Here is a 12,484-nt window from a genome sequence, read left to right as displayed (position 1 = left end):
GCCCACGAAATACTCAATAGGACCGGCAGCCACAACAATCCAAGAACCACCGAGTAAACTCCACTTCGACTAGAGCTGTCAAATGGGTCGGCCCGGCTCAGCCCGCTTCGGCCCGGTGGGCCAACATGTTTTAATGGGCTGGCCCGACCCAGCCCAATTGCTAAATGGGCCACATAAAATGAGCCCCGCCCATTTTTCAAAGGCCTGTGCGGCTCGATGGGCCAGCCCGGCCCGTATTTCAATATTATAATTTTAATTTTATAAAAAGGATGTAATGGATAAATGCAATACAACATAAGTAAAAAGTCATCATAAACGTATATAAGTGATGTTTAAAATATTTATCCACAAATATATATATATATATATATATATATATATATATATATATATATATATATATATATATATATATATATATATATATATATATATATATATATATATATATATATATATATATATACCACAAAATCTTCCATGTAAAAGTATAAAGTAACTTAATATTATCACCAATACTTATCAAATTTTTTCTACATCTCACAACCATTTCCTTGATCACATCATTTTGAAAATATATCTTGATCCTCTTTAACATTTCTTTATGACTTGAAAACACATTTATAAAATCATATCTTATCTCAATCTTTTTTCTCCAAAATTTACCAAAATCTTTTTTTTAATGGGCCAGCCCGAAGCCCGCTTGGCCCGGCCCGGCCCATAAAAAACATAGGCCTGGTGGGCTGGCCCAAAAAGACAGGGTCGTCTTTTTTTAAGGTATTTTGCGGCCCGACCCGCGCTAAATTGTAGGGTTTATGGGCCGGGCCAATGGGCCGAGCCTATTTTGACAGCTCTAACTTCGACTTAGATGTCGGTGATCGGTCACCGTAAGGAGTGACGGCGGAGTAAAGGAGGCTGGCGAGAACATCAAAGTTAGCGCCGATGTCTTTAAAGACGGAAACAGTTTTGATTGATCGTAGCCTGGTGTTGATTTGAGGATCGAAAGTTTATGTTGAAGGTGTCCGAAGCACCGCAGCTCCACTGGATCCATATCGCTGCTCCAACTGTTCGCTAACCAACCACTCCAAGTTTGTTAATTTTTTTTAAGATAAAAAATATATATTATACATCATAAAAAAAAATTGACATACCATCAATTTTCAATGCAAACACCTGAGGAGATGAATCAGTTAAAATTTAAGATAGTAGAACTAAATGCAAAAACTTGAGGAGATGAACCAGAACTGTTAGAATTTAAGATAGTAGAACTAATTATGTGAATAAGATAAAATAAGAAGACCAAAAATATAATTTAATCAATTTTTAAAATATGTCTAATAGATTAAATCCGTCCAGAATTTTAAGGGTCAGTTTGTTTTAACTTTTTTTAAAAATGATTTTTATAGTATTATATAATTTTATGAAGAAAAAAAATTTACAAAGAAATTTTTTATAAAAGCTTCCAATGAAAATTTTATTTGAATAGTTATTCTTAAAATGTGATTTTAGGTATTTCATCTATTTATAGAAAAAAAATTTAGATATCAAAATTTCAAAAAATCACTTAATTTTGAAGCTATTTCAAATAGATTTTCATAAAAATCATTTTTGAAATACAACTTTTTGAAAAAAAATTACGATTTTGACTAAGTTTTGGTCTTCAAAAATGTATATTTATGTTATAGGATGTCAAAATTAATGTTTCATTTTTAAAAAAACGAATATAAAAAAACTTGTAATGTTTCGAAAATCAATTTTCAAAAGTACAAAGAAAAAATCCATTTTTTTAAAGCTGAAACAAACTGGCCCTAAATAGAGATAGATTGGATATAATCCATTAATTAACTTTTATTTCATGGTCTTAGAAAAGAAACTGATTTTTCCTGCATCTATTTTTGTTGGTTTTACATTTTCAACCAAGAAATATATTAGTTTATTAATTGGTTTCATTCTATTTCTTATTGAAGAAATTGTTCTCCTAAGTTCTAGAAACAATTTAGCTATCTTGGTAGTTTTTATGAAATATTTGAAACAATATTCCCTTCATGCAATCAGAATCCAGATGTTCCATTTTTGCATCAAACACAAGTCTTATAACTCACCATGAAATCTACTTGCAAATTACAACAAATGTGAAATCATTGCACAGTGAGAAACCACTCATTGTGGCACTTTGAAATTGTTCACAATTATGAAAATTCCTCAGTCCAACAAAAGCATGTAATAACAAGTCTAACAGAACACAAAACATCTTACTAAAATTCCATTTAGCAGAAGTGATCTTCTGTCTCAATATCTACAAAAGTTTCTACTACACTGTAAATCAATAATCCTTTGTGAACTTCAACAACTCCGCCTACAATCAAAATTTTGAATACGTTACCATATACTAATAGAATCCATAAAGGATTTTTTCTGTATTACAATTTAGATACCTTATTGCACAAAGAACAACAAAAACGAAACACTTTATACCTCGAAGCCACTCTTCAAGTGATCGAGTTCCTTATCTAGATCATCGATAGACTGGTTATATGCTTGCATTGGTGAAGACTGACTAGTTGTGTGTATCTGCAAAAGTAACAACAATAAAAGTATATTTGTATAAAGTTTTTGTTGTATCATCTAAGGACTTGATAGGGGCGAGTTTAGATTCGTTTATTTGTCAATTTCTACTGGTATAAGCTCTTGTTAGACAATTTGGTATAGCTTATGGAAACAACTTATGTCATGTTCATCTTCCGTTTTAACTTATTTCCATAATCTCTTAAGAAACTCCAAATTCACATACTCTGATAAGCAAGGCTTAACCAATGTGCAAGCTCAACATTTCTAAATTTGTTAGATAGCAAATTAACTAAGATAACTTGTATAATAATAATAATAGCTTATTCATATAAGCACTTAAGTTATAAACTTGAACTTAAATTGTTTCTCAAAACATGGCTAAGGAAAATAAGGTAACTAACAAACTAACCCGGGTAGTAGTTTTGTATTGAAGAGGATGAGGAAGCTTGTAACCAGAAAATAAGACATTAGGGTCTTTATGAAGCTGCCTGAAACATAGCAAATACTATCAAAATTTGATTGATGAGAGAGAAAATTGAAATGAGAGAGAATAGAAATTAGAAAAGATACATGCGGGGAAGGTTGCCGATTGTATGATCCTCTCTTTCAACGGTGAATGAAGCCGCATTTATGATCTTTGTATCTCTCTCATAAGAAACCCTTTTCCAGAAATTCCAAAATCAAATTACAAAATTAGTTATATAACAAGAAAAAGAGAATGATCATGGAATAGAAGACGAAAAAGAGATACTTTTTGGCTCCATCAGGAACAACGAAACGCTCGTAACGATCAGGGGCATTCATGCTTTTCCTATCTTCTGCTCTATTCTTTTGGTACTCGTTTCTCTTTTTGGTAATAATGGAAACTGGAAAAACAAATTAAATTATATTTCACTCAAACAATTTATTTTATTCGACCAAAATATCCATATATAAATAGTAAAAATGTGTCAAAATTTTATTTTATTTTTTTTTATTTCAATTTCAAGTTATCCGATTCATTGAAAAAATTTAAGAGAATTTGTTAAAATTTTGTGTATATGTACTCTTCATCTCAAGTTATTCGAGCAAGAAAACATCATGAAATTTTATCCAAGTTTTTTTTATCCACAAAACTACCCCGAACTCTTATCCCCAATTTTTTTTATCAACATAACAATATCGGAACTCTTACTCTCATGTTCTCTAAACTACAAAACAATACTGAAAGTCTTACTTCCAAGTTATCTGATCCACATAACAATATCATAACTCTTACCTTCAAGTTCTTCGAACTACAAAATAACATTGGAAGCTTTACTTCCAAGTTATTCGATCTACAAATTAACACCCCTTGAAGTCTCAACACTTCAATGGAGAAGACGTAAACGGTCATATCTTCCGTCTTGTATTGTAATGGTTGTAGGGCAACCACCATTTCCTTGTATAAGGGGGGTGAGGAGTAGGTCCTTTAGATTTGACCAAACCTCTATAATTCTCCGTGTTTTTCTTCTTCCCTTAACCTCTTTAATCTTCGCACTTTATTTTAATATTTATTTTCCACTGCTTAGATAAAAAAATTTAAACTACTTAGATATAGAAAAATATTGTTCTCACTCTGATTTTAATCTCTAAAAATTTTCAAAGTTTTTAAAACCATGTTTTTCCAAACCACACAATTCACCATACTCTTGTGTGTGAAGTTTCAAATCCAACAACTATAATGTTTCCCAATTGTAACTTCAAGTCGTTGCTCATAGCCTTCCAACATTTGAAAATAGGTATGCCTGTTAGAAATCAACCAGGTGTCTTTAACATAATCATTGAATCCAACATAATCAACACGTGCCTGCTCAAGTCGTTGCAACCGTTGATGATACTCCATCTCATCACTAGCCCATACAAGTTCCATCCATATAGTATATATCGCCTCTTGAATATCATTCATAATATATTGATTGCATCTTGCTTTAACATTTTTGTTAATGTGATATTGACAAATAAAATTAAGGCAAAATACCCTTTTTGGTCCCTTAAGTATACCCCAAGGTACATTTTGGTCCCTTATCTTTAAAAAGTGTCATAGTGGTCCCTTTAATTGTTAAAAAGGTCCACGTTAGTCCTTTCCGTCCATTTTTTTCAAACGGCGTCAACTTTGCTTCGCTGGCATCTGACGTGGCACATGTTTGTACACGTGGCATCTGTTTGTCATCAAAGGTAATCAAAATTTCCAAAAACATTTCAAAATTTTACCTTTAGTAGGATTCGAACCATGCACATGTTGATTGCAACACAACATATTTACCACTACACCTCTACAACTTTTGTAATTTTATTTATAAATGAGACATATATCTACTGTTAATCTTTGTCTTCTTCATTTATACTTCTGACTGGAAAAATATACTTTCCTCAACCTGGATTTTTAAATCTGGGTTTCAAAATCATAAACCCTAAAGCCCCAAATTGTTAAATTTGGTTTAACACATTGGAGTAAGAAAATCAAGATTGATAAATTAATTCACTTAAAATAAAATACAAAAATTAAGAGAGAAACTACATGTTATTTAAAACAATTTCTCTAGAAATTAAATCCAAATTAAAAATTAAGTTTCTTCCCTATAGATGTCTTGTCGCTGAAAAGGAGGAAAGGGTTTGAGAAAAGTGTCAAGAGAATTAGTGGCCACTGAACATGCTAGATGAAAAAGCGCTACTGCCATGGATGTCGTTTTTGATTCTATGCTTTGTAGTTCGTATATTGCTATGAAGTTGAAGCTTTTGTTGGTGAGGATGGGGTTTGCACTTACAGATTGTCTACAGAAGTTTCGGTATATGAATGTTGATAAACTCAAAGCTGGGATGATGCAACAAGCTATTAAGCTATGCAATGTTCTGGGTTTTATGGGTTTAAGGTTTTTGGAGCAATTGTTCTATGCAACTCTTCTGGTTTTCTGGGTTATAGTTAATAACATCATTAATTAATAATTATTCAAAGATTCTAAGATTTTTAATGTGATTGTTTGGAAAATTAAATTGAACTAAATTACCATAAGTCTATATAACACTAACATGTGAGGTGATTCACTTTTGTGTCCATGTTGTGCTACTGTACATTCTTTTTCATCAACTTGTTCATGGCTGCTATGTTGTAGTTTGAACGTCTTCACTTTTGTTGAACTATAAATTAATGGTTAAATTATATTTGGTTTGTAAACTTACAAAATGGACGAAGTAGCCTAGTGGTTATTCATGCTCTCCAATAACATAGATGAACCTGGTTCAAGTCTTGGCTCAAGCAAAATTTTAAGAATTATTTTGGAATTTTGATTACCTTTGATGACAAACATATGCCACGTCAGATGCCAGCGAAGCAAAGTTGACGCCGTTTGAAAAAAATGGACGGAAAGGACTAACGTGGACCTTTTTAACAATTAAAGGAACCACTATGACACTTTTTAAAGATAAGGGACCAAAATGTACCTTGGGGTATACTTAAGGGACCAAAAAGGGTATTTTGCCTAAAATTAATCGTACTTGGAAACAGAACTTCAATTACTTTCATCAAAACAACATCTCTATTGGTAAGAATCACTTGTGGTCCAATCCCTTCTTCTTGAACAATTCTTTCAGCTTATCCAATACCCATGAAAATTTGTATATCTGCTCTGATTCCATATAGGCAAATGCAACAACAAATCTCAACTCAGTTGAAGTCATACCAACAAATTTCAAATAGATGTTGTTTGTAATTATTTGTCTTGAATGTGTTGTCCATAATCAACACAAAAGGAAAAATATTCAAAAATCTTACTGTAATTGGGGTCGCCCAAAATATATCTCTCACAACATATGTGTCATCTCTTATTTTACTCCAGTCAACTTAATTTGTATCATTCATCATCTTAAACAGATGTTTTATCTCAATTTTATAACATATGATCTCTTTTTGTAAGTTACTCTTATGTTTATATATTTTTGTGATATGAGAACATTCTTTGAATCACGTTCTTGCAATAAAAGCAGTGTGTCTCTGAGTGGAACATGAAATTTTGTTAAATCAACAACATTTTGCCTCTCATATGAACTTAGACAACCAACAAACAAATGACCTAATAATATATTAGGTAAATTGTCGTTGTGAAATCCATGTTTTACATTAATATTTCATCCTGAATAATCTTTAGATGATGTTGTTCTAGTTTTAAATGGACACCAATATTTTTGGCCGCACTTTGTGTTGCATTATCTGCTTCCTTGTATTTTTCACTTTTATCAGAACCAAATATTAATTTGTTGTTTCTCCCTATTTTCTATTTTGATATCTGAATGAGTAATGATAAGTTCAAGAGTACTCTCGGATATATCCTTGTGTCGTTTATTTTTCTCCACTTTATTATGTTGAAAGGGGACTGGAGTACTCTCGGATTGTGATAAGGATATGCAATTGTACGTTCAAGAGTGCGCGGAGTACTCTCGGAAGCAAGAAAGTCACTTTGAGAGGATTTTTCTCTTAGTGGACTTAGTGCAAAATCCAAGAGGATTGTTCTTGGGGTTTATGTGGGTCTTGTACAAGTCACAAGAAATAGTAAAATCTCTTTCATATTAAAAGGGGGCTGAAGTACTCTTGGATTATAAGGGGAACCGAGATATATCCGTATGTCATTTATTTTTCTGCACTTTATTGCTTTCATAACTTCATCATATACTAGAAAAATAATCACCTTCATTGCATAAAAGCAAAAACAATTAAAGTACCTAATTCACCTCCGCTCTTAGGCGCACTCTTGAACGTACAATTGCATATCCTTGTGTCGTTTATCCTTGATATCCTTATTTTGATATATCTCTTTTATGTTGAAAGGGGACTGGAGAACTCTCGGATTGTGAGAGAAACCAGGATATATCCTTGTGTCGTTTATTTTTCTCCACTTTATTACTTTCATAACTTCATTATATACCAGAAAAATAATCACCTTCATTGCGTAAAACCAAAAAAAAATTAAAGTACCTAATTCAACCCCCCTCCCTCTTAGGCGCACTCTTGAACGTACAATTGCATCAAAACACTATTATATCATTGTAAATTTTCTTGCATGAAAGACAAGATCAATCCTAGTGATTGATATATATTTATCAACTTTACTACTCAAAAAATTTCCAAAAGTGTTTTGTAATTGCTTGTTGGCCAGGATTGTTGGAAACAAGAGAGTAGCACGGAAAAGATTATTTTTCATGTTCTACTTGGTTGGTTGTATCTTGTTGTCTAGGATTTTTGGAAGCAACAAAGTCACTTTGAGAGGATTGTTCTCTTAGTGGACTTAGTATAAAATCCAAGAGGATTGTTCTTGGGATTTGTGTGGGTCTTGTACAAGTCACAAGAAATAGTAAAATCTCTTTCATGTTGAAAGGGGGCTGAAGTACTCTCAGATTATAAGGGGAACCGAGATATATCTGTATGTCATTTATTTTTCTGCACTTTATTGCTTTCATAACTTCATCATATACTAGAAAAATAATCACCTTCATTGCATAAAACCAAAAAAAATTAAAGTACCTAATTCACCCCCCTCTTAGGCGCACTCTTGAATTTACAACTGATATCAAAGCACTATTATATCATTGTAAATTGTCTTGATTGAAAGACAAGATCAATTCTAGTGATTGATATATATTTATCAACTTTACTACTCAAATATTTTCCAAATTAAAGTGTTTTGTAATTGCTTGTTGTCCAGGATTGTTGAAAACAAGAGAGTAGCAAAGAAAATATGTTTTTCTTGTTCTACTTGGTTGGTTGTATCTTGCTGTCCAGGATTGTTGGAAGCAAGAAAGTCACTTTGAGAGGATTATTCTCTTAGTGGACTTAGTGTAAAATCCAAGAGGATTGTTCTTGGGTTTGTGTGGGTCTTGTACAAGTCACAAACAATAGGAAAATCTCTTTTATGTTGAAAGGGGACTGGAGTACTATTAGATTGTGAGGGGAACCAGGATATATCATTGTGTCGTTTATTTTTCTGGACTTTATTGCTTTCATAACTTCATCATATACCAGAAAAATAATCACCTTCATTGCATAAAACTAAAAAAAAATAACGTGTCTAATTCACCCCCTCTTAGACGCATTCTTGAACTTACAATTGGTATCAGAGCCCTATTTACACTTCATAACTTCATCAACCAACAATTTACACTTCACTAACCAACTTTATTTTACAACTAAAAATTATTTTTAATATCTGGGCATTTATTAATCAACTTCATAACTTCGTTAACCAACGTTTTACACTTCATTAACCAATTTTATTTTACTACTAAAAATCATTTTTAATATTTGAGTGTTTATTAACCAACGTTATCACTTTATTAACCAATATTTTACTTTTTATTAATCAACTTTGTTTTACTGCTAAATTATTTTTAATATTTGAGCGTTATTACCCAACTTGATCACTTTATTAATCAATATTTTATATTTCATTAACCAATTTTGTCATTGTTCACTGTTCACATGCATATCGTTGTTCATGCCATTGTTTATAAACATATATTTTATTTTAAAAACACTCTTTACCGTATATATATGATAAGCAGTGTTGGGTGTAAATATTGATGTAAGAATTTGGTATAAGAATAATATTAGTCTATTGTAACAATCTGATTAAAATGTGCTTACATAACTAAAGTTCCTCCACCAACTTTTTTCTTAAATTTGGCATAGATCTCTTATACAAAGGATATGTTTTAATCTAACAAACAGTATTTAGATCAGATGGCAGAGTTTTTTCTAATTTAACCAAAAAAATCAATATTTGAATTTAGCCTAACATACACATCATTGTTAAATCGTTTAGAGGGTTTGTCATCTATTATATTTCTACAAAACTCGAGTAATCAATCTATGTGCACGGAGGATGTCAAATTTATTATAAAAAAAAGTATATGCTCTAATCTTTTGGAGATATATCTCCTCAAAAACACAAATCAACCCATGTAATCATAGATATCATACTTTGCACATATCCTCTTAGTGTTATCTGCATACTACTTCAAAAATTTCCTAACCATTTATTTTTCCTTTCAAGCTATCCAAAAAATGATGCCCACAAAGTAAGATTTTTTTCACTTGATCCAAAATATCACTTATCTTCACATGTTCATTAGCACTCACGTTATTAACCACTTTCAATGCTATCCACTTAGATGTTTCACTTTTAATATTCAATAATTTGGAACACATGTGAGTGGCATGTCCCATCTTCATCATATATGTGTTTTTTCCTCCCACTTGTAAGGACCAGAAAACCACATTTCCATTTATATATCACTCTAACTCTTAGACTTGTCATTTTTCCCCATAAAAACTCACTCGTATCATAATTAGAAAAAAAGAAGATTAGGCCTATTTTTACTACTATAAGGAAAAATATGCATAAATATGGCTTTAACTTATTTGGGGTATATTAAGGTTACCATTGTGGTATCTATATTATATGTATTATTTTTAAGAATGAAATGTTACTTTAACTCCTCCATTGGTTTACATGAGATTTCTTCCTCATGCTTATTTGTATGGTAATAATACCCTTACTACTTAACATGAGACAAATTATATTACTATTGACAAATAAGATATCTATAAAAATAATGAAGAAAAACATAAAGATGTCTAAAATATATATTAAATATTAAACATGAAGAAATTTATTTTTTTCAAAGTTATGAACTTACATAACCCATGCAATAACATAAATAAAACAAACATTAACACATTAATCTCACTGCACCCTCTTGGTTATCTTAACCTTGAGACCTTCTTTGGTGAGAAGCACAATTGAAAGACTAGGAGTTACACGACTACCTTCCACAACATGCACACAATAGTTCCATAAAACAGAAGCAGCCACCATCTTAATCTGAATGAAAGCCAAGTCTCTTCCCAAACAAGTCCTAGGCCCAGCATTAAAGCTAAAGAATTTGTAAGCTGGGACATAAACATTACCTCCTCTCTCAGAAATCCACCTCTCTGGCTTAAACTCCCTACAATCTTTTCCCCATGTATCTTCAAACCTCCCCATTGCATACAAAGAAAACAATATCATTTTATTAGGATAAACATGATGACCACTTGGAAGTATATCAGGTTTAACAGCTTCCTTTCTCTCAAATGGTATTGGTGGAAAAAGCCTTAGTGCCTCACATATAGCACCATGCAGATAAACAAGCTTTTTCGTCTCATCAACACTTAAAACCCAAGGCTTCTCTTTGTGTCCAAAATTTTCTTTTATCTCTTTCAGAATATTCATTTCCACTAAAGGATGTGTAGCAACGAGATAAAAGAGCCATGTTAGTGCAGAAGTTAGAGTATCTCTCCCTGCTACAAAGAGATTGAATGCAGAATCTCTTAGAAACTTGTCACCACTTTTACTATCCTTTGTTTCTCCTTCTTCTTCTCGAATCAACGCGGTTAGCAAATCAACGTGTTGATTTTTCTCACTCTCAGCATTTTTGTTACATTTTTTCTTAAGCTCTTCGCGCTTTGAAGCTATACAATCGTATAGAAATTTATCAAATATTTTGCATGCCTTGGTCATTTTTTTCTCTTCGCCAATTTGAAGCCATTTTTGCAACTTCCAGACACATTCCGGCACAATGTGTCTATAGAAGATGGATTCTTCGGCTTGGTTAAAAGCCTTCTCGACCGCAACTTCAGGAAAATCTATGGAAAGACAGTTAGCATCCTGTCCAAGAATTATCAAACAAATGTTATCAAACGTAAAACGGTTGAAAACATCTTGTAAATCGACTATCGACTCTTTTTGTTGAACAACATGATTCAATAGTGGAATCAAAGATTTCTCAACTTTGTTGTGAATGATTTTCTCTTGAAATGATTCAAAGCTTCTGTTGAAAAGATATTGGAGAAGATTCCTATGGTATTTCCATTGAATCGAATCGGTAGTGAAAATACCTTCACCAAAAGCTTGAAACATTTCGCGAAACAAATCGCCTTTCACAAAGTTGTCGAAACTCTTGCTCATAATGTAGTGAACATTCATTGGATCAGCTGTCATTACAGCATTCATGTTGGTAAACCAAGGTCCTATGAACTCAACTGTGCCACCTTTTGATTCCAACCAATGAGCTGAAAATTCATGAATTTGTGACACATTCCATAGGAATCTTGGTAGCATACCAATAAAAGGCCAATTTGTGAATGCAGGTGTTTTGAAATATAGTGTTTGGTAAAAAGCATATAGAAATAGGGTGAGAATGAATGTGATAGCCATGGCTAGAAATGGTGTTAGGATGATCATTGTAACTAACTGTCAATGAAATTGAAGGAAATGTTATTATGTCATGCTCACAAATGTGTCTATATATAATGCCATTCAATAAGGTGACAAAAGATGATATCAGGTTTAATTTATGTTAATTTATAAGATAAGATTGTATTTAAATGAAATAATACGTTTCTTTTAGGATAATAAAGCATGAGATATTTTAATAATTATAGAAATTTGGTAAGCTCAAAAAATGATAAAAAAAATTTAATATGCTATGTAAATGATCGTTATAATTTAAAATTAAATTTTCATGTTATGGACAACAATTTCTAAATTTGGACGGTTCAAATTAAACATCTTATAAATTTCATACTTATTGAAAATAATAAGAGATAAATATATTAATGTTTAGGATAAGATAGTACTAAATGGAGTTAATACATAGAAAGTAACCTCTTTTAAAATAAAATAAAAATATAGATATTCTAATGATTATCGGAATCTGTTACATTGACTAATGATTAAAAGTTATTTAATATGAGAGAATATATAAAATTAATTTATAAAATATACAATGTTCATTATATTTTTTAATTTATATATATATAACTTATAACATATGAGATTAATGGAATAAGTAATATTAAACTATT

The 12,484-nt window shown here is 31.5% G+C and overlaps 2 protein-coding genes across 2 annotated transcripts; both read right to left on the bottom strand.

Annotated features, from left to right (window-relative positions):
- Positions 1-2,149: 2,149 nt before the first annotated feature.
- Positions 2,150-3,475, bottom strand: LOC131647198 (DNA-directed RNA polymerases II, IV and V subunit 11-like). Its single transcript, XM_058917110.1, has 5 exons — positions 3,320-3,475; positions 3,139-3,228; positions 2,978-3,056; positions 2,476-2,571; positions 2,150-2,356 (listed from the first exon to the last, which is right to left on the bottom strand). The coding sequence occupies exons 1-5, from the start codon at positions 3,370-3,372 to the stop codon at positions 2,324-2,326; spliced, it is 351 nt and encodes a 116-aa protein (XP_058773093.1). The 5' UTR covers positions 3,373-3,475; the 3' UTR covers positions 2,150-2,323.
- Positions 3,476-10,212: 6,737 nt separating this feature from the next.
- On the bottom strand, positions 10,213-11,892 carry LOC131647197 (alkane hydroxylase MAH1-like). The gene has a single exon (XM_058917109.1). The coding sequence runs from the start codon at positions 11,859-11,861 to the stop codon at positions 10,323-10,325; it is 1,539 nt and encodes a 512-aa protein (XP_058773092.1). The 5' UTR covers positions 11,862-11,892; the 3' UTR covers positions 10,213-10,322.
- Between the last annotated feature and the right edge of the window lie 592 nt (positions 11,893-12,484).

Source organism: Vicia villosa, linkage group LG2 (genome assembly GCF_029867415.1).
Source record: "Vicia villosa cultivar HV-30 ecotype Madison, WI linkage group LG2, Vvil1.0, whole genome shotgun sequence".
Taxonomy (NCBI): domain Eukaryota; kingdom Viridiplantae; phylum Streptophyta; class Magnoliopsida; order Fabales; family Fabaceae; genus Vicia; species Vicia villosa.
This window is presented reverse-complemented; position numbering and strand designations above follow the sequence as displayed.

What these genes read in the sequence shown, in the direction of transcription:
- LOC131647198 (XM_058917110.1), bottom strand. Translation starts at nt 3,372, where the DNA reads ATGAATGCCCCTGATCGTTACGAGCGTTTCGTTGTTCCTGATGGAGCC. An exon ending in AATACAAAACTACTACCCGG is followed by an intron (nt 2,572 to 2,977) that starts GTTAGTTTGTTA and finishes TTACTTTTGCAG; the next exon opens with ATACACACAACTAGTCAGTC. An exon ending in ACTTGAAGAGTGGCTTCGAG is followed by an intron (nt 2,357 to 2,475) that starts GTATAAAGTGTT and finishes TTTTGATTGTAG; the next exon opens with GCGGAGTTGTTGAAGTTCAC.
- LOC131647197 (XM_058917109.1), bottom strand. Translation starts at nt 11,861, where the DNA reads ATGATCATCCTAACACCATTTCTAGCCATGGCTATCACATTCATTCTC.